This window comes from Taurulus bubalis, assembly GCF_910589615.1.
Source record: "Taurulus bubalis genome assembly, chromosome: 19".
Lineage (NCBI taxonomy): Eukaryota > Metazoa > Chordata > Actinopteri > Perciformes > Cottidae > Taurulus > Taurulus bubalis.
This window is the reverse complement of record NC_136607.1, coordinates 21571811-21598780: the sequence shown is the minus strand read 5'-3', so window position 1 is coordinate 21598780 and position 26970 is coordinate 21571811. Positions and strand designations below refer to the sequence as shown.

General features: G+C 45.9%; 1 protein-coding gene across 1 annotated transcript; it reads left to right on the top strand.

Moving 5' to 3' along the window:
- The first annotated feature begins 562 nt into the window (after window positions 1–562).
- On the top strand, window positions 563–26353 carry LOC306751486 (huntingtin-interacting protein 1-related protein-like). The gene is made up of 33 exons (XM_079235064.1): window positions 563–661; window positions 957–1020; window positions 1414–1556; window positions 1799–1855; window positions 2675–2755; window positions 5128–5204; window positions 5274–5335; window positions 5877–6017; window positions 6397–6454; window positions 7596–7671; window positions 8516–8653; window positions 8879–8989; window positions 10548–10731; window positions 11229–11317; window positions 11552–11668; window positions 11799–11897; window positions 12314–12505; window positions 13395–13505; window positions 13591–13785; window positions 14582–14729; window positions 15614–15700; window positions 17554–17661; window positions 18107–18243; window positions 18864–18974; window positions 19052–19110; window positions 19196–19226; window positions 19320–19382; window positions 20201–20301; window positions 20377–20482; window positions 20742–20865; window positions 20988–21049; window positions 25275–25967; window positions 26072–26353. Exons 1-33 carry the CDS (start codon window positions 581–583, stop codon window positions 26105–26107), a joined length of 3942 nt encoding a protein of 1313 aa, XP_079091190.1. The 5' UTR covers window positions 563–580; the 3' UTR covers window positions 26108–26353.
- The last annotated feature ends 617 nt before the right edge of the window (window positions 26354–26970 follow it).

The following is a 26970-nucleotide window of genomic DNA, read 5'->3' as shown; positions in this document are numbered from 1 at the left end:
TAAACATACATGTCATGAATTTGTAGCTTTTATACCCTCAAGCTTGTCTTTTTCATTTGGTTTTATATGCAGACTTGTTTACTACATGTGTGTTTAAAGCCCTGTTTCGGGTGTTGCGGCTGTATTGTGTGGACTGAGTGAGCCTGAACCAGTCCTGCAGGCTGAGAGGCTCAGGTTGTCTTTCCGGTTCCACTGCAGGTTCTCCCGGTGACTCGGGAGGAAACGGGATGCTCCTCACTGCTTCTACCTTTTACAACCGTGTAACCTTTTGATTAAAACAATATGTATGTGTAACCAGCGTGCCTATTTGTGTGTTAGTGCCTGTGAATTAATGCTCTTATTTGGCGAGTTTACTTTTTAAAAGTGCGCGTTTTTACGCAGCTGGAGAGCTTTTACGCGCGAGAGAAGCTTCTGGAGCCGCAGTGCGCGTCGTGTTCCGGGGAAACCGATGTTTTAATTTGAAGGAGGGATATTTGGGCGGAGGGCGCGCGCACCTGTTGTTGTTTTAAAGCGGCACGAGACCCAGAGGAGCTGCAGCTCTGCGGATCAGAGACCTTCAGTTTGAGGGAAGAAGAAGAAAATGAGCAAAACCAAGAGCAAGAGCGACAACAAGACGGAGAAAGCTTTGGCTGCCGAGAAAGAGCAGTTCTCTAAACAACAGGTAGGTTTTATGGTTATTGATATAAAACGTACCATGGACACGTTATCCTGATCATATAATGTCTATATGTTTGGTTTAACTCGGGAAAGTGATTTAAATTTTAGAAGACGCGCAAACGTGAAGCCACAACCGACCAAAACGAGTTGTATATTGTAGACGTCATGCTTTACGTTGTGCTTTAATGAGGCTCTGCTCTCTGTCAGTGTTGTTGTCTTCATGGCGTGGAGCAGTGATGTCTCTCTCTCTCTCTCTCTCTCTCTCTCTCTCTCTCTCTCTCTCTCTCTCTCTCTCTCAGCTCCACAGCATCAGCAAAACTCTCGTCTCCGGCGAGACGTCGCCGAAAGAGAAATATGTGCGCAGTATCCTTTTTACACTCAACTGCAACTTTAACACAGTCTGCTTTGACCAGAGGATCACCAGGATCACCAAAGTGAACCAGGTTCATCCTCTGGGAACCTTGAATGTCTGAAGGAAGTTTCATGACAATCCTACTGATATGAATCTCACGGTGAGGCTAGAGGGAAGGCCAGAGGATCGGCACAATCAGTAGAATTAGTAGGGTTCATCCTCTGGAGAACATGAATGTCTGTTCAAACCTTCCAGGGAGTTGTGGAGGTTTTTCAGTCGGAACTAACGTGGATTCCACGAGCGTCTAAACCCCAACAGTTTCTTCATGAGATGTAAAAGCAGGTCTTGGTGTCACATGGAGTTTGTGGTCAGTATTTTTTGGAGCTTCCTTGACCGCCGTGATGACATCATCGTGGGAACGCACAAGGAGGGCGGAGCCTCCACCTTCTGGTCCTACACCCTCAACCTGCCTCTGTCCAGCAGCTCCTTCATCAGCTGGAAGTTCTGCTACCTGCTGCACAAAGTGCTCCGGGACGGGCACCGGAACGTGAGTTTGACCTGAACCTCCACCTGCTCCTGGTCCTCCACCTGCTCCTCCACCTGAACCTCCACCTGCTCCTCCACCTGCTCCTGGTCCTCCACCTGCTCCTCCACCTGCTCCTCCACCTGCTCCTCCACCTGCTCCTGCTCCTCCACCTGCTCCTCCACCTGCTCCTGCTCCTCCACCTGCTCCTCCACCTGCTCCTGTGTCTCCTCCTTGTAACCTCTCTCCTCTCGGCTCATCCACAGGCCGTCAGAGATTCTCACCGATACGTCAGGAACGTCAGAGACATGGGCGTCCTCTGGGTGAGCAGCAGCACTTTGTTGCACCGATCCAACACTGTAAAAAACCTGTAAATACAAGTAAACGTCATGCATTCAAATTCCTGCTGAAGTGAAAGTATTATCAGCAGTAAAAGTACACATTGTCCAGTAAAATGTGTAAAACAGAAGAGCTAATTTGAACTACTTTGTATAGTCAGGTAGTTTCATCCAGTGGTTCCCAACCTAAGGGTCGGGCCCTCCAAAGGGTCACCAGATAATCCTGAGGGGTCAGGAGATTAATGTGAGAGAAGAAGAAGACAACTAAGTTATGGTGCATGCATTTCTTTAGCTAAACTTTTATTTTTTGGGGTGAAATATTGGATAATTGTTCTAGTTTCATGAATGATATCCGTGTGAGAAGCTTTGGTGTAAATGTTTCTTTTCTGGAACAACAACGTGACAGAAGAAGCCTTGAGGACGACAGGTTTCATCTTTAAAGGTTTAAAAATGTAAAATGTAAAAGTGATCTGCACTAGTACTACTAATAATACTGTAGTATAAAGTACAGCAATTTCCTTTTGAAATTATTATTTTATAGTATAACGTACCACATGAAATAGTTAAAAAGAAAACTTTAAAACTGTATTTCCCCCACTGGTAAACCTATAAATCTCATATTTATTTTATGAGTTAAAATTATATAAATATTTATAATATGTGAAATATTGAATGCTAAACTGTGTGTGTCTTCATTTCCACCTCTTTTAAATAATGTAGGAGCATTTTATTATACATTTGATCTTTTCTGTTTTGTATTGCGCAATAAACGAACAATGAATGACGCCTCCCTGTGCGCTGCAGGGGAGCCTGCACGACCGATACGGACACATCGTCGCCCTGGCTGCCAAGTTCCTCTGCCTCAAGATGGAGTTCCACGCAAAGGTGACGCATGAACGTCTGGTTTCATGGTTCATGTAGCGTGTGACATGTGACGTGTGACATGTGACGTGTGACCTGTAACGTGTGACGTGTGACCTGTAACGTGTGACCTGTAACGTGTGACCTGTAACGTGTGACCTGTAACGTGTGCGTGTGACATGTGACCTGTGATGTGTGACCTGTAACGTGTGACCTGTGATGTGTGACCTGTGACGTGTGACATGTGACCTGTGACGTGTGACATGTGACCTGTAACGTGTGACATGTGACCTGTAACGTGTGACCTGTAACGTGTGACCTGTAACGTGTGACCTGTGACGTGTGACCTGTGACGTGTGACCTGTGACGTGTGACATGTGACCTGTGACCTGTGATGTGTGACATGTGACCTGTGACCTGTGACGTGTGACCTGTGACGTGTGACCTGTGACGTGTGACATGTGACCTGTGACGTGTGACCTGTGACCTGTAACGTGTGACATGTGACCTGTAACGTGTGACCTGTGACCTGTGACATGTGACGTGTGACCTGTAACGTGTGACCTGTGACGTGTGACCTGTGACGTGTGACATGTGACCTGTGACCTGTGACCTGTGATGTGTGACCTGTAACGTGTGACCTGTGATGTGTGACCTGTGACGTGTGACATGTGACCTGTGACCTGTAACGTGTGACCTGTGATGTGTGACCTGTGACGTGTGACATGTGACCTGTAACGTGTGACGTGTGACTGTAACGTGTGACATGTGACCTGTAACGTGTGACCTGTAACGTGTGACCTGTGACGTGTGACCTGTGACGTGTGACCTGTAACGTGTGACCTGTGACGTGTGACCTGTGACGTGTGACCTGTAACGTGTGACCTGTGACCTGTAACGTGTGACATGTGACCTGTAACGTGTGACCTGTGACGTGTGACCTGTAACGTGTGACCTGTAACGTGTGACCTGTAACGTGTGACGTGTGACCTGTAACGTGTGACCTGTAACGTGTGACCTGTAACGTGTGACCTGTAACGTGTGACCTGTGACCTGTAACGTGTGACATGTGACCTGTAACGTGTGACCTGTGACGTGTGACCTGTAACGTGTGACCTGTGACCTGTAACGTGTGACCTGTGACCTGTAACGTGTGACCTGTGACCTGTAACGTGTGACCTGTAACGTGTGACCTGTAACGTGTGACCTGTGACCTGTAACGTGTGACCTGTGATGTGTGACCTGTGACGTGTGACATGTGACCTGTAACGTGTGACGTGTGACTGTAACGTGTGACCTGTGACGTGTGACCTGTGACGTGTGACCTGTGACGTGTGACCTGTGACCTGTAACGTGTGACATGTGACCTGTAACGTGTGACCTGTGACGTGTGACCTGTAACGTGTGACCTGTAACGTGTGACCTGTAACGTGTGACGTGTGACCTGTAACGTGTGACCTGTAACGTGTGACCTGTAACGTGTGACCTGTGACCTGTAACGTGTGACCTGTAACGTGTGACCTGTAACGTGTGACCTGTAACGTGTGACATGTGACCTGTAACGTGTGACCTGTGACGTGTGACCTGTGACCTGTGACCTGTAACGTGTGACCTGTGACCTGTAACGTGTGACCTGTGACCTGTAACGTGTGACCTGTGACCTTTAACGTGTGACCTGTAACGTGTGACCTGTGACCTGTAACGTGTGACCTGTGACCTGTAACGTGTGACCTGTGACCTGTAACGTGTGACCTGTAACGTGTGACCTGTAACGTGTGACGTGTGACCTGTAACGTGTGACCTGTAACGTGTGACCTGTGACCTGTAACGTGTGACATGTGACCTGTAACGTGTGACCTGTAACGTGTGACCTGTAACGTGTGACCTGTAACGTGTGACCTGTAACGTGTGACCTGTGACCTGTAACGTGTGACATGTGACCTGTAACGTGTGACCTGTGACCTGTAACGTGTGACATGTGACCTGTAACGTGTGACCTGTGACCTGTAACGTGTGACATGTGACCTGTAACGTGTGACGTGTGACCTGTAACGTGTGACCTGTAACGTGTGACCTGTAACGTGTGACCTGTGACCTGTAACGTGTGACCTGTGACCTGTAACGTGTGACATGTGACCTGTAACGTGTGACCTGTAACGTGTGACCTGTAACGTGTGACCTGTAACGTGTGACCTGTGACCTGTAACGTGTGACCTGTAACGTGTGACCTGTAACCTGTGACCTGTGACCTGTAACGTGTGACCTGTGACCTGTAACGTGTGACCTGTAACGTGTGACCTGTGACCTGTGACCTGTAACGTGTGACCTGTGACCTGTGACCTGTAACGTGTGACCTGTGACGAACTCAGAGTGACGATCGTAACATGAATCCGCAGCACAAGATGATCCCGGGGAACCTGGAGGCCAGCGACGAGACTCTGGACAAGGAGACGGGAAACGACGTGGCCAACCTGTAAGTTTCACCCACGATGCACTGCAGCTCGTTAAATATGATTCATAGCGCAGGTTTCATGTGCTGCAGGTTGGATATGACTCAGGAGCTCATGGACTACTGGGACGCCGGGCTGAAGATGCAGGACACGGGTGAGCTGCTGGCTTTTTGTTACGCCATCTCGAATCGTTAAATAATGCCAGAAATAATCAATATTTAAGTTATTAAGACCAAAACCAACAATGTGTTAAAGACGTCTCGTAAATATATAATTTAATTTACAAAAAGGATAAATAATCTCCTCTAACAGCTGGAGGAAATAGGAGGAAATAGTGCATTTGTTGGGGACTATTTTCTGCGGTGGATGAATCCACATTTGGTGCATTGATGTGTTTTAATGGAGCTCCGTGGCTCAGAGCTTTAATAAACTCACCTGTCGTGGGATCGTAGGGAAGCCCGTTATCGCCACAACAAAAAAAATGAGTCATAATTATGAGGAAAAAAGTTGGACTTTATTATCTCATAATTATGACTTTATCTCATAATTATGACACTTTTTTTTGTGTGCGGAAATGGGCTTCCATAGTTTGTCGACATTAATGAACACACAGAAACACCTGACTCCTCCTTTAACCTGGTCCTTGATTGTGTGTTTATCTTGTGTAACCTGGTTGTGTGTTTATTTGTGTAAAGTTCTGCGTCAGCTGGATGCTAACGGCGCTAAGTGCACGACGGCGGCGGGCCGCTGCCGGCTGACTCCTCTGATCCCTCTGATCCTGGACTGCAGCTTCCTGTACCACTTCTCTGTGTTGCTGATGTTCAAGCTGCACGGCCGTGAGTCTCATGGGTTTTAATGTTTTAATACTAATTATTATTGTGTTTACTATGATTCTGTCATTTATTCCCTCACATATTTTAGCATCTACTGTCTTTTTATTGTATGGGTGCTCTTGTTTGAATGTGTTGCATTTTTATTTATATTTGTACTTCTTTAAAAAGCACTAAAAGCTACATCTCTTATATAAAGAGCGCTCTATAAATTATTATTGTTATTATTATTTATTTTTTGTTCTTTATTTGTATTTATTTATTTGTTTTATTATTAATACTTTTTTGTATGTTTTTAGTATTTATATGTTTATTTATTATGACTGTGTGTTGCTTATTTGTTTATAATTTAATAAATCATAATAAAATCCCCTCTGGTTTACAGGCCTCGCTCCGGATGTTCTTCTTGGCCATCGAGAGCGGTTCCGTGATCTCTTCACCAGGTGTGTGTTCAGTATCATGAGGCATAAACACACATGATGACATCATGAGGCATAAACAAACATGATGACATCATGAGGCATAAACAAACATGATGACATCATGAGGCATAAACAAACATGATGACATCATGAGGCATAAACAAACATGATGACATCATGAGGCATAAACAAACACTATGACATCATGAGGCATAAACAAACATGATGACATCATGAGGCATAAACAAACACTATGACATCATGAGGCATAAACAAACATTATGACATCATGAGGCATAAACAAACACTATGACATCATGAGGCATAAACAAACACTATGACATCATGAGGCATAAACAAACATGATGACATCATGAGGCATAAACAAACATTATGAGGCATAAACAAACACTATGACATCATGAGGCATAAACAAACATTATGACATCATGAGGCATAAACAAACATTATGAGGCATAAACAAACATTATGACATCATGAGGCATAAACAAACATTATGACATCATGAGGCATAAACACACACTATGACATCATGAGGCATAAACACACACTATGACATCATGAGGCATAGACACACACTATGACATCATGAGGCATAAACACACAGTATGACATCATGAGGCATAAACACACAGTATGACATCATGAGGCATAAACACACACTATGACATCATGAGGCATAAACAAACATTATGACATCATGAGGCATAAACACACACTATGACATCATGAGGCATAAACACACAGTATGACATCATGAGGCATAAACACACACTATGACATCATGAGGCATAAACAAACATTATGACATCATAAGGCATAAACACACACTATGACATCATGAGGCATAAACACACAGTATGACATCATGAGGCATAAACACACACTATGACATCATGAGGCATAAACACACACTATGACATCATGAGGCATAAACACACAGTATGACATCATGAGGCATAAACACACACTATGACATCATGAGGCATAAACACACACTATGACATCATGAGGCATAAACACACAGTATGACATCATGAGGCATAAACAAACATTATGACATCATGAGTCATAAACACACACTATGACATCATGAGGCATAAACACACACTATGACATCTGGTTTGGTTTCCGTCCTCAGCCTCACTCAGTTCTTTGACCGCGCGAGAGAGACGGAGTTCTTTAAGAGCATCATCCAGATCCCAGATCTCCCCGACGTGAGTCTCACTTCAGTTAATTTGATTTTCCATCAGAGGAAATACTTTACTTAAAGTACTACTACGACAAGTAAAATACTCTGATCTTCTACTTAAAGTACTACTACGACAAGTAAAATACTCTGATCTTCTACTTAAAGTACTACTACGACAAGTAAAATACTCTGATCTTCTACTTAAAGTACTACTACGATACGTAGAATACTCTGATCCTTTACTTAAAGTACTACTACGACACATAGTATACTCTGTTACATTGAAAATATTACTTCAGTAAAAGTATTTAATCATTTAACATCCACTAAACTGATTAGATATAAAGAGTATTATTGCTCATGCAATGTAAAAGCAGGATTTTACTGTTATTGTTCTTTGAGCTCATTTTGAACTATTAATTAACGAATTATTATTTTCATTTCGGATTAATCTTCTGATTATTTTCTCCATTAAATTATTGATTATTTGGTTTGTAAAAATAGTGAGAATTCCAATTAAAGCCCAAAATGTTTGTTTATTATTACGAATACATCACATTATTATTATTATTATTAATAATACGTTAACATTATTACTTTTCACATTTTAGAATCTAGAACCATGAAATGTTTTTTCAGTTTTGCTTCTAAAAAGTATTATAAAAGTAGTTCAAAATATGTTTAAACTGTTTCATAGTTTGATTATTAACAAAATAAATCAAATTTAAAGCTCTTCATATGTTCTGTTTCTGAAAGATATGTAAAGCAACAGAGTAAAGAATAAAGAACCTGAGGTATGAAGTGGTATGAAATAAAGTCTCATCTTTACTTGAGTAAATATAAACGTATTTACTGTGTTTGTGACGCAGGCGCCTCCTAACTTCCTGCGCGCCGCGGCGCTGGGTGAGTACAGGAAGCCGGTGGTTCTGATGCCCAACGAGGGTCGTCACGACGACGAGGAGGTGCAGACGCAGCCGGAGTTTAGAAGCGCGTCTCCGATGCCGCAGGTAGAACACGGAGAACGTTACGGTTCCTTCATGTTGTTGTTCTGCTCTCACGGGAAACGCTGGTTGTTGAGCAGCATGTTTATTTATTTACATCCTTTTTTTATTTTTTATTTGATTATTTAAAAAAAAGTGTAATATATATTTTTTGTTTTGCTTGTATTTATTATTTATGTAGTATCTATTTTGTATAATTTATTTATAATCTTGTAAGTATTGATTTGACAGCAGTACTATCAGCTCAACCAAACGGGGTCACATGACTCGTCGATGGAGAACGAGAGTCTGAGGAGAGAGCTGGAGGTTCTGCGCCCGGAGCTGCAGCTCCTCAAGACCGAGGTTAGCTGGGACCCGGGGGGCAGGTTCACCTGTTCCTCATCACCTGTTCTTCCATGTTCACCTGTTCCTCCATCACCTGTTCCTCCATCACCTGTTCCTCCATGTTCACCTGTTCCTCAACACCTGTTCCTCCATCACCTGTTCCTCCATGTTCACCTGTTTCTCCATGTTCACCTGTTCCTCCATCACCTGTTCCTTCATGTTCACCTGTTCCTCCTTCACCTGTTCCTTCATGTTCACCTGTTCCTCCTTCACCTGTTCCTTCATGTTCACCTGTTCCTCCATCACCTGTTCCTCATCACCTGTTCCTCCATGTTCACCTGTTCCTCCATCACTTGTTCCTCCATGTTCACCTGTTCCTCCTTCACCTGTTCCTTCATGTTCACCTGTTCCTCCATCACCTGTTCCTCATCACCTGTTCCTCCATGTTCACCTGTTCCTCCTTCACCTGTTCCTTCATGTTCACCTGTTCCTTCATGTTCACCTGTTCCTCCTTGTTCACCTGTTCCTCCTTCACCTGTTCCTCCTTCACCTGTTCCTCCATGTTCACCTGTTCCTCCTTCACCTGTTCCTTCATGTTCACCTGTTCCTCCATGTTCACCTGTTTCTTCATGTTCACCTGTTCCTCCATCACCTGTTCCTCCATCACCTGTTCCTCCTTCACCTGTTCCTCCTTCACCTGTTCCTCCATCACCTGTTCCTCCTTCACCTGTTCCTCCTTCACCTGTTCCTCCATCACCTGTTCCTCCTTCACCTGTTCCTCCTTCACCTGTTCCTCCATGTTCACCTGTTCCTCCTTCACCTGTTCCTTCATGTTCACCTGTTCCTCCATGTTCACCTGTTTCTTCATGTTCACCTGTTCCTCCATCACCTGTTCCTCCATCACCTGTTCCTCCATCACCTGTTCCTCCTTCACCTGTTCCTCCTTCACCTGTTCCTCCATCACCTGTTCCTCAACACCTGTTCCTCCATCACCTGTTCCTCCATGTTCACCTGTTCCTCCTTCACCTGTTCCTCCATGTTCACCTGTTCCTCCTTCACCTGTTCCTCCATGTTCACCTGTTCCTCCATGTTCACCTGTTCCTTCATGTTCACCTGTTCCTCCTTCACCTGTTCCTTCATGTTCACCTGTTCCTCCTTCACCTGTTCCTCCATCACCTGTTCCTCATCACCTGTTCCTCATCACCTGTTCCTCCATCACCTGTTCCTCCATCACCTGTTCCTCCATCACCTGTTCCTCCATCACCTGTTCCTCATCACCTGTTCCTCCACCTGTTCCCCCACCTGTTCCTCCATGTTCACCTGTTCCTCCTTCACCTGTTCCTCCATCACCTGTTCCTCCATCACCTGTTCCTCATCACCTGTTCCTCCACCTGTTCCCCCACCTGTTCCTCCATGTTCACCTGTTCCTCCATCACCTGTTCCTCATCACCTGTTCCTCCATCACCTGTTCCTCCATCACCTGTTCCTCATCACCTGTTCCTCCATCACCTGTTCCTCATCACCTGTTCCTCCATCACCTGTTCCCCCACCTGTTCCCCCACCTGTCCCCCGTCAGGCCCAGAGGTGCGTCACTGATCTGAGGTCTCAGGTGAGTCGTCTGGATGCGGAGGTGGAGGAGCAGCGCGGCCACAGGCAGCTGGCCCTGCTGGAGAAGGAGCACCTGCGCATGGAGGTGGACGCGCTGCGCAGCGCCAGCAGCGCCAACGCCGGGGCGCAGATCGGCTTCAAGGAGGCGGACCGTGAGTCACCGGACACGCGTGACCTTTATTCACGGATAAATATAAAACATGTTGAAGACAATAGACAAATAACTCCCACAATATGAAACAATGTTGCATTAAAGTAAAGATATGTTGCTGTTGCAGTTCATTTTAAACGATAAACTAACGATTATCATGGACAACATTAATAACATTAATAGTAATACATTACAATTATTATTTATCTTGTAAAATATCATAATTGTACGAGCTGTAAACATGTTGTTGCAGTTTTTCTTAACAAATTGATTAAACTATTATAAAAGAAGTTGACTAAATGTATAAACTGTTGCATTTGATTTGATTAACAAAACATATTTTTAAAGCTCTTGTTCTGTATGTAAAAGAAAAAACTTAATTTGGAAATTAACTGAAGTCATAAGAGACAAGTAAAAATATATAAATATATGATTCCAAAATTCACTATAATTCTGTTACTGCATTAATGAAAACTCTTCGTCGTCGTCTTCGCGCAGACCGAGCCCAGGCGGCAGAGCTCCGCTTCGCTCAGCTGAAGGAGCGCCACGCGGAGCTCATCACCAGCCACGCCGACCTGATGAAGAGGGTGAGCCACCGGGACCGCAGGGCCGTGCTAGCAGTTTCCCCCCGTTCCCAGTCTTTGTGCTAAGCTAAGCTAAGCGGCTCTTGGCAGCAGCTTCACGTCTACAGCATCAATCCTCTCATCCAACGCTCAGCAATATAAGCGTGTACATCTCAAGATGGACAACTGCTCTACTATTTTAAGCGTTTTTTTTGTTTTTCTTAGTTTCTTTAACTTTTCTCTGTGTGTTCTTTGCAGAACGCAGAAACCGGGAAGTTGCTCTCCGGTGCACAACAAGGTCAAGACGACTGGCTGAGAAAGAAACAGCAGCTGGAGAACGAGCTGGAGAACCTGCGACAGGAGAAGAGAAACTCGGTGAGAAGCCGATGACGCAACACAAGTGTTTTAATGCTGCAGTCCGAGCGGCCGCATTGATCCGGGTATTGATCCGGGCATTGATCCGGGTATTGATCCGGGTATTGATCCGGCTCTCCTCTCCGATCAGGTGGCGCAGCAGCAGGAGCTCCAGCGCCTGAACAAAGAGCTGCTGGAGCACAGAGCCGAGCTGGCTCACCTGCGCAGCTCTCTGGACCACACAGCGATGGTGAGCGCTACACAACAGACACACACACCTGTAGTCACAGCGATGGTGAGCGCTACACAACAGACACACACACCTGTAGTCACAGCGATGGTGAGCGCTACACAACAGACACACACACCTGTAGTCACAGCGATGGTGAGCGCTACACAACAGACACACACACCTGTAGTCACCGCTCAGGAAACCAGTGAACCACACCGAGGAGAAGAGCTTCACTCAGCAGTGTTTCTAAAAGCGCATCAGAGTTCAACGTAAAGAACCCAACCAGCAGACTGGAATGGAGACGGGATGAAACAGTCAAAGTAAATGATGCTGAGGGAGACTTCTGCACAGACCCGGTCCCCACCAGAACCGGACCACCAGAACCGGTCCCTCTGGTTCAGGGCCTTGCTCTCAACCCTCCGGTGTTTCCTCAGGAGGGCTCTCGGGCGAGCGGCGCTCTGGCGGCGCTGCAGGCGGAGCGCGAGGCGCTGCTGCGCTCGGCCGGAGAGCGAGACGCCGAGCTGACCTCCCTGAGGCTGCAGGCCCAGCAGCACCGGGACCAGGACCGGGACCGGGACCGGCTCCTCCAGGAGCTGCAGGCGCTGAGGGCCCAGCTGCAGCAGCAGGTACCTCAACCCTTGTGGCCTTGAGACCTCGCTACCTTGAGACCTTGTGACCTCAAGACCTCGCTACCTTGAGACCTTGTGGCCTCGTTGACTTCAAGACCTCGTGACCTTGAGACCTTGTGACCTCGCTACCTTGTGACCTTGTGACCTCGCTAACTTGAGACCTTGAGACATTGTGACCTCGCTACCTTGTGACCTTGAGACCTCGCTACCTTGAGACCTTGTGACCTTGAGACCTTGTGACAGTGTCACCTTGAGACCTTGTGACCTCGTGGCCTTGAGACGTTGTGGCCTTGCTACCTTGAGACCTTGAGACAGTGTGACCTCGCTACCTTGTGACCTTGTTACCTTGAGACAGTGTGATCGTGAGACGTTGTGGCCTTGCTACCTTGAGACCTTGTAGCCTCGTTGACTTCAAGACCTCGTGACCTTGAGACCTCGCTAACTTGTGACCTCAAGACCTCGCTACCTTGAGACCTCGCTAACTTGTGACCTCAAGACCTCGCTACCTTGTGACCTCAAGACCTCGCTACCTTGAGACCTTGTGGCCTCGTTGACTTCAAGACCTCGTGACCTTGAGACCTTGTGACCTCGCTACCTTGTGACCTCACTAACTTGAGACCTTGTGACCTCGCTACCTTGTGACCTCACTAACTTGAGACCTTGTGACCTCACTACCTTGAGACCTTGTGGCCTTGCTACCTTGAGACATTGTGACCTCGCTACCTTGTGACCTTGAGACCTCACTACCTTGAGACCTTGTGACCTTGAGACCTTGTGACAGTGTCACCTTGAGACCTTGTGACCTCGCTACCTTTAGACCTCGCTACCTTGTGATATCCTCTTCATGTCTTATGCAAAGTGTTTGCCTGCACTTTCCTTTCCGAAGCTCGCCCTGAACGCGGAGCAGAAGCTGGAGATGGAGCGGCTGAGGAGAGAGCTGGACTCCACCCGGGCCGAGCTGAGCCGAGTGAGCGGAGCCCTGCAGAGCAGAGAAGCGGTGGGACGACGTTTAAAGAACCTTTCTATCACGAGGGTCCAGAGCGGAGGAGGAGGAGCGTCTCTAACCGTGTTCTCCTCCTCAGAGCGGCTCCCAGCTGAGCGGCTCCCTGGCCGCGCTGCAGGCGGAGCGGCAGCAGCTGCTGCGCTCCAGCAGCGACCAGCAGGCGGAGCTCAGCGCCCTCAGGCTGCAGGCCCAGAAACACCTCACCGTCCTGGGGCAGGAGAGGAGCCAGAGGGGCCTGGAGCTGGAGGAGCTGCAGAGACAGATAGAGCAGCAGGTGAGACGCACACACACACACACACACACACACACACACACACACACACACACACACACACACACACACACACACACACACACACACACAGAGACACACAGAGAGACACACAGAGAGACACACACAGACACAGGTAGAGACACACACACAGATAGAGACACACACACACAGGTAGAGACACACACAGACACACACACAGATAGAGACACACACACAGAGATAGACACACACACACACATACACACACAGAGATAGACACACACACACAGATAGAGACACACACACAGAGATAGACACACACACACACATACACACACAGAGATAGACACACACACACAGATAGAGACACACACACAGAGATAGACACACACACACACACACACACACACAAAGACACACACAGATAGACACACACAGACACACATATAGAAACACACACACAGAGATAGACACACACACACACACAGATAGAGACACACACACAGAGATAGACACAGACACACACAGATAGACACACACAGATAGACACACACACACAGATAGACACACACACACACACCCTACGACCTGCATACTGAAGCTGTTATGAGTAGCAGAGTGGTTAGTTACTGTGTGTGTCTCTCTTTCCCTCTCTCTACGGGTTTGTGTGTCTCTCTCTGTGTGTGTGTGTGTCTCTGTGTGTGTCTGTCTCTGTGTTTGTGTCTCTCTCTGTGTGTGTGTGTGTGTGTGTGTGTGTGTGTGTGCGTGTCTGTCTCTGTCTCTGTGTGTGTGTCTCTGTGTGTGTCTCTCTCCTCAGGCGTCCCGTGAGCATCTCCTGTCCCAGCAGCTGCAGCAGGAGCAGTTCTGCCTCCTGCAGTGTGCCGTGGTGGAGGCTGAGGGCATCGTGCTGGACGCTGTGGCCAAGCTGGACGACCCGGTGCACCTGGGCTGCAGCAGCTCAGCAGGTGTTTAAAGAAATATGTATACGCTCGCCCATTTAAATAAATATATATACACCCCCTCATTTAAATAAATATATATAAACACGCTCACCCATTTAAATAAATATATATATGCACCCCCTCATTTAAATAAATATATATAAACACGCTCACCCATTTAAATAAATATATATATGCACCCCCTCATTTAAATAAATGTATATATAGACACGCTCACCCATTTAAATAAATATATATATACACCCCCCTCATTTAAATAAATATATATACACACTCACCTATTTAAATATATATATATATATATATATATATATATATATATATATATATATATATATATATATATACGCTCATCCATTTAAATAAATATATACACGCTCATCCATTTAATTTACGATAATATTTAAAAAAGAAAACGAAATAAATTACTTTTAATTATTAGTTATTATGTGTATAATACTTTATATAGCACATTAAATTAGTCGTAATAAACTTAGCTTTATAACTATAACTTTTCTATATAAACATGTATTTGGTTATTTAAAGTCTCATAACTTATGAAGACGTATCTTATTATAACATATATATATATATTTATATATATATATATATATATATATAATTACTGTTATTACAACTGTGTTTCACTACTGTTCATTATGTGTTTCCACAGGAGGTATAGTTGTATATAAATACACTAATAAACACTTTGAAATATTAGTTCTTTCAGCTCCATTCATCGTGTGTTAAACATATGTTTGTAATAGTTTTCTGCTGTTCATAAATACTTCATAGAGTTCATAAATACTTCATAGAGTTCATAAATACTTCATAGAGTTCATAAATACTTCATAGAGTTCCATCCAGTTCTGCTTTTTGTTGTTCAGATTATTTGGTGAATCGAGCTGAAGTCACTCTGAGCGCCATCGACAAAATGCAGCAGAGCCACAGCGCGTACCTGCAGCACCCCAACGGTGAGTTCATGTACAAGTACAACAAGTACAACAAGTACAACATGTACCTGCAGCACCCCAACGGTGAGTTCATGTACAAGTACAACAAGTACAACATGTACCTGCAGCACCCCAACGGTGAGTTCATGTACAAGTACAACAAGTACAACAAGTACAACATGTACCTGCAGCACCCCAACGGTGAGTTCATGTACAAGTACAACAAGTACAACAAGTACAACATGTACCTGCAGCACCCCAACGGTGAGTTCATGTACAAGTACAACAAGTACAACATGTACCTGCAGCACCCCAACGGTGAGTTCATGTACAAGTACAACAAGTACAACATGTACCTGCAGCACCCCAACGGTGAGTTCATGTACAAGTACAACAAGTACAACAAGTACAACATGTACCTGCAGCACCCCAACGGTGAGTTCATGTACAAGTACAACAAGTACAACATGTACCTGCAGCACCCCAACGGTGAGTTCATGTACAAGTACAACAAGTACAACAAGTACAACATGTACCTGCAGCACCCCAACGGTGAGTTCATGTACAAGTACAACAAGTACAACAAGTACAACATGTACCTGCAGCACCCCAACGGTGAGTTCATGTACAAGTACAACAAGTACAACATGTACCTGCAGCACCCCAACGGTGAGTTCATGTACAAGTACAACAAGTACAACATGTACCTGCAGCACCCCAACGGTGAGTTCATGTACAAGTACAACAAGTACAACATGTACCTGCAGCACCCCAACGGTGAGTTCATGTACAAGTACAACAAGTACAACAAGTACAACATGTACCTGCAGCACCCCAACGGTGAGTTCATGTACAAGTACAACAAGTACAACATGTACCTGCAGCACCCCAACGGTGAGTTCATGTACAAGTACAACAAGTACAACATGTACCTGCAGCACCCCAACGGTGAGTTCATGTACAAGTACAACAAGTACAACAAGTACAACATGTACCTGCAGCACCCCAACGGTGAGTTCATGTACAAGTACAACAAGTACAACAAGTACAACATGTACCTGCAGCACCCCAACGGTGAGTTCATGTACAAGTACAACAAGTACAACAAGTACAACATGTACCTGCAGCACCCCAACGGTGAGTTCATGTACAAGTACAACAAGTACAACATGTACCTGCAGCACCCCAACGGTGAGTTCATGTACAAGTACAACAAGTACAACATGTACCTGCAGCACCCCAACGGTGAGTTCATGTACAAGTACAACAAGTACAACAAGTACAACATGTACCTGCAGCACCCCAACGGTGAGTTCATGTACAAGTACAACAAGTACAACAAGTACAACATGTACCTGCAGCACCCCAACGGTGAGTTCATGTACAAGTACAACAAGTACAACAAGTACAACATGTACCTGCAGCACCCCAACGGTGAGTTCATGTACAAGTACAACAAGTACAACATGTACCTGCAGCACCCCAACGGTGAGTTCATGTACAAGTACAACAAGTACAACATGTACCTGCAGCACCCCAACGGTGAGTTCATGTACAAGTACAACAAGTACAACATGTACCTGCAGCACCCCAACGGTGAGTTCATGTACAAGTACAACATGTACCTGCATGTACTTGTTACACTGACTATACAGTACTCTAGTAAAGGTACTTGTTACACTGACTATACAGTACTACAGTAAATGTAGTTGTTACACTGACTATACAGTACTACAGTAAAGGTACTTGTTACACTGACTATACAGTACTACAGTAAATGTAGTTGTTACACTGACTATACAGTACTCTAGTAAAGGTACTTGTTACACTGACTATACAGTACTCTAGTAAAGGTACTTGTACCTGTGTCCTAGATGCCAGTGGGCTGCTGAGGTCGGTCACTCAGTTCTCTCACCTCGCTGCCGACACCATCGTGAACGGATCGGCAGCGTCTCACTCGGCTCCCACCGACCAGGCCGACCGTAAGCTCCGCCCACTGTTGAAGATCTACTATAGTGTACATGTACATAAGATATACTATAGTGTACATGTACACAAGATATACGTATAGTGTACATGTACATAAGATATACGTATAGTGTACATGTATATAAGATATACTATAGTGTACATGTACATAAGATGTACATAGTGTACATGTACATAAGATATACGTACACTGTACGTATATCTTATGTACATGTACACTATGTACATCTTATGTACATAGTGTACATGTACATAAGATGTATGTATAGTGTACATGTACATAAGATGTACGTATAGTGTACATGTACATGAGATGTACGTATAGTGTACATGTATATAAGTTATACTATAGTGTACATGTACATAAGATGTACTATAGTGTACATGTACATGAGATGTACTATAGTGTATATGTACATAAGATGTACTTCTCCTCAGGTCTGACTGACGGCTGTCGGGGTTGTGCGACTCACTGCCTCCAGTACCTGAAGGACCTGAAGCTTCAGGCCTCTTTACCGAGAGCGGATCCCTCCGCCGTGCGCGGCTCCGTCCAGCGGATCCTCGCTCTGGGACAGGTGAGACACAAAGTACCTGCTAAAGTATTCATTGTATTCAACCCTTTTAATCTGGTTTATTTATCTTTCTATTTAATAAAATATGATATTTTACCTTTTTAATTTGGTTTTTAATTAAGCTTTATTTGTTTATATTTAATAATATATGACATATTACCTTTTTAATTTGGTTTTTAATTAAGCTTTATTTGTTTATATTTATATTTAATTAAGTTTGATATATTTCCTTTTTATAAAAAAAGGAACATTTAATAATAAATATATAATAAATACTATTGCAAGTTAAAAGTCCTTTATTAAAATGTTACTCCAGTAAAAGTACAAAAGAACTAGCGTAAAAATATACTCCAAGTACAAAAAGTACTAATGATGCGTAATGGCCCGTTTCAGAACCATGTTATCATATTACTGTATTACAATTATTGATTTATAATTACTTTATATACTGCTGGGTAGCTTGTGAATTTCATCAAGGGATCAATAACTCTTAAATATCTAATATCTAAACTAATATATATATATATATATATATATATATATATATATATATATATATATATATATATATATATATATTTATTAGCAGTCTGGATGTACTTTAACTGTTTCTTGGGGTTCAGGATCTGCGTCCTAAAGGACGGGACGTCCTCAAAGAGGAGCTGGGAGCCACGGTGGACAAAGAGATGGCGGCCACGGCCACGGCCATCGAGGAGGCGGTGCTGCGAATGGACGTGAGGACAAAACACACACACGCACACACACACGCACACACCGAGCGATGCTTCACGTGTTTTAAATGGTTTCCCAGGAGATACTGAACCAGACGAGGAGGGAGACGTCTGGCGTCCAGCTGGAGGTCAACCAGAGGTGAGAGCCGCTCCCTGAAACAGTTGATTTCTGCGTCTCTTCACTCCTGAAATCTGTGTGACGTTTTCCTTCTGCTCCATCGCAGCATCCTGGGATCCTGTTCAGACCTGATGAAGGTGAGACATCTGTTCTTCCTCCTGAACAAAAACTAAAACATGTCTGTGAACTTTTTTTAACTGTTTCTTCTTCTCTGGTTCTTCCCTCTGCAGGCCGTTCACATGCTGGTGACGGCGTCTACCGACCTGCAGAAAGACATCGTGGAAGGAGGCCGGGTGAGTCGCCTGAGCTACAAATCTTCTAGGAATCTACGACACATTTAAGAGAGCGACATTTGCTCCGGGAAAGTCTTTGATTCATTCGCCTAAAAGAGCACAAAGAATCCAGATGGCAGAAGCTACGAGTCGATCAAAATGTTAAATGCTCATTTTCAACCGGCACTCGCAGCCTTTAAGCTTCTAAGAATCAGAGAGTTGTTTTACCCCAGACTGTGATTACTAAAAGACTTTTAAAATGAACCTTTCTACTGCTGAGGCCAGGTAAGCAGAGAGGATACGAGCTTTCCATAGCAAAGCACTGGAATTACATTCTAGAACGATAAGCAATAACAAAACCCCAATAAAATGTATTATTTTATAAAACAATTCATTATTTTACAATACAATTTATTATTTTATAATAAAATTAGACGTGAAATTAATAATCTAGAAATGATTGGAGCACGAGGGAAAAGTGATGTCCTGCTGTGGACGTATTTTTTTGACACCGAAAGCAATCTATACCAGTTTAAGAACACTATATTTAGAATATTTTACATTTAAAAACACAAAAACAAATCAACCAATCGACACAGCTGCAGACCAGCGACTTCAGTCTTCTGCCAGTTTAAATCATTGTTTTTGTCAATGGAGTCTGGTGTCTTTAAGAGAGATAACGGCTTCAGTTCCCGTCATGAAGGTCTGACTGACAGCAAAGAGGGGAAAGTATTTTAAATGCAGCGTTCACTTAGATGTTGATTCTTTCATCGGTGTCTAGACCAGAACGGTTCCGTGCTGCGTTCACTGACCCGCGCTGTAATCGTTTCTTTCTCCAGGGAGCCGCGTCCGTCACCGAATTTTATGCCAAAAACTCTCGCTGGACAGAAGGACTCATCTCTGCCTCCAAAGCCGTGGGCTGGGGCGCCACGCAGCTGCTGTGAGTAACCGATAACCCGCCGCTCACGGTTCATGCGTCACACCTTCATGACGTGGTGTTCCTCTCTGCCGCCAGAGACTCGGCCGACCGCGTGGTGGGAGAGGAGGGAACCTACGAGGAGCTCATCGCCTGCTCTCACGAGATCGCCGCGAGCACGGCTCACCTCGTCGCCGCCTCCAAGGTACAGGCTTCTCATTCCACTGCATTTATTTGAGAGATACAGGTTACTTTTCAAATTCTGATTTTTACATAAAAATTTTATGATGAATGTTTGTGGCCTGACAACCAAATGTTGTGGCATTTAAGAGTCGTTACCAGTTCCACCAAAGAGCTGGCCCTAAACTACTCAGATCTGGTCCTAAACTACTCAAAGTCTTAAACTACCCAGATCTACTCTTAAACTACTCAGATCTCTTATGTGTCATTAAACACTCTTTCAGGTGAAGGCCGACCGCGGCAACAAGAAGCTGCACACGCTGAAGCAGGCCTCGCGTCACGTGAACGACATGGCGGCCGTGGTCGTCACCTCCACCAAACACGGGCAGCTGCTGATCTCGGACCAAGGTGGGGGGGTGGAGTCAGTCCACGATGGAGCCGACGCGATGTACTGTCGGTCCATCAATAGTGGGTTTGATATGTCAAAGTAGTGGAGCCACGAAGCTTTGACTCCGTGATGTCTTTCACAGGCGCGATGGACTTCTCCGGCATGTCTCTGATCAAGCTGAAGACCGAGGAGATGGAAACTCAGGTGAGGCGTTCGAGTCCCCGATGTTTATCCTCTGGTTTAGAGTGTTTTTACCTGCATCTACTAAAGTGCACATTTGAGGCACTTTATGCTTCAACTCCACAATAATTATTTACTTTGTAGTCCTGGTCCTCTATAGACCTCAGTGTAGTCCTGGTCCTCTAGAGACCTCAGGGTAGTCCTGGTCCTCTAGAGACCTCAGGGTAGTCCTGGTCCTCTAGAGACCTCAGTCTAGTCCTGGTCCTCTATAGACCTCAGTCTAGTCCTGGTCCTCTATAAACCTCAGTCTAGTCCTGGTCCTCTATAGACCTCAGTCTAGTCCTGGTCCTCTATAGACCTCAGTCTAGTCCTGGTCCTCTATAGACCTCAGTGTAGTCCTGGTCCTCTGTAGACCTCAGGGTAGTCCTGGTCCTCTAGAGACCTCAGTCTAGTCCTGGTCCTCTATAGACCTCATGTAGTCCTGGTCCTCTATAGACCTCAGTCTAGTCCTGGTCCTCTAGAGACCTCATGTAGTCCTGGTCCTCTATAGACCTCAGTGTAGTCCTGGTCCTCTAGAGACCTCAGTCTAGTCCTGGTCCTCTATAGACCTCAGTCTAGTCCTGGTCCTCTATAGACCTCAGTCTAGTCCTGGTCCTCTATAGACCTCAGTCTAGTCCTGGTCCTCTATAGACCTCAGTCTAGTCCTGGTCCTCTATAGACCTCAGTCTAGTCCTGGTCCTCTATAAACCTCAGTCTAGTCCTGGTCCTCTATAGACCTCAGTCTAGTCCTGGTCCTCTGTAGACCTCAGTGTAGTCCTGATCCTCTAGAGACCTCAGTCTAGTCCTGGTCCTCTAGAGACCTCAGTGTAGTCCTGGTCCTCCATAGACCTCAGTGTAGTCCTGGTCCTCCATAGACCTCAGTGTAGTCCTGGTCCTCCATAGACCTCAGTGTAGTCCTGGTCCTCTATAGACCTCAGTGTAGTCCTGGTCCTCTAGAGACCTCAGTGTAGTCCTGGTCCTCTATAGACCTCAGTGTAGTCCTGGTCCTCTAGAGACCTCAGGGTAGTCCTGGTCCTCTAGAGACCTCAGTCTAGTCCTGGTCCTCTATAGACCTCAGTCTAGTCCTGGTCCTCTATAAACCTCAGTCTAGTCCTGGTCCTCTATAGACCTCAGTCTAGTCCTGGTCCTCTATAGACCTCAGTCTAGTCCTGGTCCTCTATAGACCTCAGTCTAGTCCTGGTCCTCTATAGACCTCAGTGTAGTCCTGGTCCTCTGTAGACCTCAGGGTAGTCCTGGTCCTCTAGAGACCTCAGTCTAGTCCTGGTCCTCTATAGACCTCATGTAGTCCTGGTCCTCTATAGACCTCAGTCTAGTCCTGGTCCTCTAGAGACCTCATGTAGTCCTGGTCCTCTATAGACCTCAGTGTAGTCCTGGTCCTCTAGAGACCTCAGTCTAGTCCTGGTCCTCTATAGACCTCAGTGTAGTCCTGGTCCTCTATAGACCTCAGTCTAGTCCTGGTCCTCTAGAGACCTCATGTAGTCCTGGTCCTCTATAGACCTCAGTGTAGTCCTGGTCCTCTAGAGACCTCAGTCTAGTCCTGGTCCTCTATAGACCTCAGTGTAGTCCTGGTCCTCTATAGACCTCAGTCTAGTCCTGGTCCTCTATAAACCTCAGTCTAGTCCTGGTCCTCTATAGACCTCAGTCTAGTCCTGGTCCTCTGTAGACCTCAGTGTAGTCCTGATCCTCTAGAGACCTCAGTCTAGTCCTGGTCCTCTAGAGACCTCAGTGTAGTCCTGGTCCTCCATAGACCTCAGTGTAGTCCTGGTCCTCCATAGACCTCAGTGTAGTCCTGGTCCTCCATAGACCTCAGTGTAGTCCTGGTCCTCTATAGACCTCAGTGTAGTCCTGGTCCTCTAGAGACCTCAGTGTAGTCCTGGTCCTCTAGAGACCTCAGTGTAGTCCTGGTCCTCTAGAGACCTCAGTCTAGTCCTGGTCCTCTATAGACCTCAGTGTAGTCCTGGTCCTCTCGAGACTTCAGTGTAGTCCTGGTCCTCTAGAGACCTCAGTCTAGTCCTGGTCCTCTATAGACCTCAGTCTATTCCTGGTCCTCTATATACCTCAGTGTAGTCCTGGTCCTCTAGAGACCTCAGGGTAGTCCTGGTCCTCTAGAGACCTCAGTCTAGTCCTGGTCCTCTATAGACCTCAGTCTAGTCCTGGTCCTCTATAAACCTCAGTCTAGTCCTGGTCCTCTATAGACCTCAGTCTAGTCCTGGTCCTCTATAGACCTCAGTCTAGTCCTGGTCCTCTAAAGACCTCAGTCTAGTCCTGGTCCTCTATAGACCTCAGTGTAGTCCTGGTCCTCTGTAGACCTCAGGGTAGTCCTGGTCCTCTAGAGACCTCAGTCTAGTCCTGGTCCTCTATAGACCTCATGTAGTCCTGGTCCTCTATAGACCTCAGTCTAGTCCTGGTCCTCTAGAGACCTCATGTAGTCCTGGTCCTCTATAGACCTCAGTGTAGTCCTGGTCCTCTAGAGACCTCAGTCTAGTCCTGGTCCTCTATAGACCTCAGTGTAGTCCTGGTCCTCTATAGACCTCAGTCTAGTCCTGGTCCTCTATAAACCTCAGTCTAGTCCTGGTCCTCTATAGACCTCAGTCTAGTCCTGGTCCTCTGTAGACCTCAGTGTAGTCCTGATCCTCTAGAGACCTCAGTCTAGTCCTGGTCCTCTAGAGACCTCAGTGTAGTCCTGGTCCTCCATAGACCTCAGTGTAGTCCTGGTCCTCCATAGACCTCAGTGTAGTCCTGGTCCTCCATAGACCTCAGTGTAGTCCTGGTCCTCTATAGACCTCAGTGTAGTCCTGGTCCTCTAGAGACCTCAGTGTAGTCCTGGTCCTCTAGAGACCTCAGTGTAGTCCTGGTCCTCTAGAGACCTCAGTCTAGTCCTGGTCCTCTATAGACCTCAGTGTAGTCCTGGTCCTCTCGAGACTTCAGTGTAGTCCTGGTCCTCTAGAGACCTCAGTCTAGTCCTGGTCCTCTATAGACCTCAGTCTATTCCTGGTCCTCTATATACCTCAGTGTAGTCCTGGTCCTCTAGACCTCAGTGTAGTCCTGGTCCTCTAGACCTCAGTGTAGTCCTGGTCCTCTATATACCTCAGTGTAGTCCTGGTCCTCTATATACCTCAGTGTAGTCCTGGTCCTCTAGACCTCAGTGTAGTCCTGGTCCTCTAGAGACCTCAGTCTAGTCCTGGTCCTCTATAGACCTCAGTCTATTCCTGGTCCTCTATATACCTCAGTGTAGTCCTGGTCCTCTAGACCTCAGTGTAGTCCTGGTCCTCTAGACCTCAGTGTAGTCCTGGTCCTCTATATACCTCAGTGTAGTCCTGGTCCTCTATATACCTCAGTGTAGTCCTGGTCCTCTAGACCTCAGTGTAGTCCTGGTCCTCTAGAGACCTCAGTCTAGTCCTGGTCCTCTATAGACCTCAGTCTATTCCTGGTCCTCTATATACCTCAGTGTAGTCCTGGTCCTCTATATACCTCAGTGTAGTCCTGGTCCTCTAGACCTCAGTGTAGTCCTGGTCCTCTATAGACCTCAGTGTAGTCCTGGTCCTCTAGACCTCAGTGTAGTCCTGGTCCTCTAGACCTCAGTGTAGTCCTGGTCCTCTATAGACCTCAGTGTAGTCCTGGTCCTCTAGACCTCAGTGTAGTCCTGGTCCTCTATAGACCTCAGTCTAGTCCTGGTCCTCTATACCTCAGTGTAGTCCTGGTCCTCTAGAGACCTCAGTGTAGTCCTGGTCCTCTATAGACCTCAGTGTAGTCCTGGTCCTCTATAGACCTCAGTCTAGTCCTGGTCCTCTATACCTCAGTGTAGTCCTGGTCCTCTAGAGACCTCAGTGTAGTCCTGGTCCTCTATAGACCTCCATCAGTAACCAGAACACCATAGAGAAGATGGTCTGGTTCTATAGAGTTCTTCTTAAAGCTCCTCATCAGAGCCACTGGGTCAGACTCTGGTGAAATACCGTAAAATATGATTAAAAGTCAAGAGTCTGAGCAAGATTCCCCAAAAATGAATCCTTGAGAGCTTTCAGAGTTTTTAAGATGTAGGGTTCAGTGCCTTTTAAAACAACCTACAGGCTTATACTGCACATCTTTAGAAAGATTACGACCGAAAGGATCTAAATCTGCAAAATCCACTAAAGCATTGGCATGTTAGGAAGGATATTCAGTCAAAAAATGACCCCTCTGGATCTCTCAGGTGAAGGTGCTGCAGCTTGAGAACCAGCTGGAGCAGGAGCGCGTCCGTCTGGGCGAGCTGAGGAGGAGGCACTACGAGCTCGATGGCCCCGGGGACGACGACGCAGCCGCCCACACCGGGGACGGAGACGACGACTTCCCTCCGCCGCCGCCGCCCACCCTGCTTGACTCCACGCCGGGGCCTCAGTCCTTCTCGCCGACGCAGCCGTACCCGAACACCCAGAGCTATGCGTCGACCAATCCCTTTGCACCGGCTCAGACACCGCCTCAGTGCCACGCCCCGACAAACACCTTCACAAACACCCCAACTCAAGCCTTCACCCCAACTCAAGCCTTCACCCCAACTCAAGCCTTCACCCCGGCCCAAACTTTAACCCCAACTCAAACCTTCCCCCCGACAAACATCTTCACCCCGGCCCAAACTTTAACCCCAACTCAAACCTTCCCCCCGACAAACATCTTCACCCCGGCCCAAACTTTAACCCCAACCCAAACCGTCACCCCGGCTCAGCCCTTCACACCAAACCCAACCCAAACGTACCTAAAGCCTCAGACCTACTCCCCCAGCCTCTCCCGGCCTCAGTCACCATCTCTGCCGCAGACGACGCCGCCGCAGAACAGTGCCGAGACCGCCAAGCCAGCCTCGAGGAGATCCAATATCTTTACCAAATCTGGGAACTTGCTGAAGAACGCGGTGAGGGCTGAAACCGCCTCTGCTGAAGAGCAGCTCTGCATCATATGCTGGTGATAAGATGATGATATGGTGTTTGTGTAAATGAGTCTGTTCTTTCATTACAGTTCAAACGAGGTGAAACTGGAACTGGGGAATCTTGAAGCCTGACTGCAGAAGAATCGGACATTTTACTTCAACATAAATATACTTATAACTTAAAATCACTCATCTGGCTCTGTAAATATAAAATAATATAGGAGCTTAAAAAGACAAATTGATTGCAAAATGTGCAAATAGAAAATGTCCAAAATTATTTTTGTAATCATACCGAAGCCTATATTGTGATTATTATTAAATGATTGCTGTTGTACACAAAGTTGATTTATTAAAAGTCATAAAATAATTGGAGGCACACTACAGCGGATTTCACTTTGTTTTGTTTCATGTTTTTTGTTTTATTAGGGCCTGAGCACTGATGAAGTTCTTCTAATGTTTAATATGATTATTAGGGCCCGAGCACTGATGTAGTCAGAGCGGAGGACCTATTGTTTTTCTAATGTTTATTATTAGGGCCCGAGCACTGACGTACAGGAAAATGTGACTATTGTGGACAAGAGGAAACAGTGGAACATGTTGTTGTACATTGTCAAATATGAGAAAGAAAAAAGACGGATAGTTGAAAACTTCGGGAAGGAAAAGGTACAGTTTATTTTATTCATTTTATTATACAAGTACTGGCCGTCCTGGTCCTCACTCCGAACCAGTTGGTGGCGGTAACGCACCAATTAGTTGTTTGCCAACCGCCAATAAACCTGAAAGGAGAAGAAGAAGAAAAAGACCGCGAAACTGCGTCAGAGAATGAACGGAGTCCGTCTCGTTCTATGAGGGAACCATGATCCCGTTGAAGAGAAGGAAGGTCGTCCCCTCCGCTGCTGGGAACACTGGGAACACTGGGAGTGAGGAACCGTTACCACAGCAGTTCCCTCAGGTGGTTTTGTTCCTGCTGGAGAGGAAGATGGGAGCC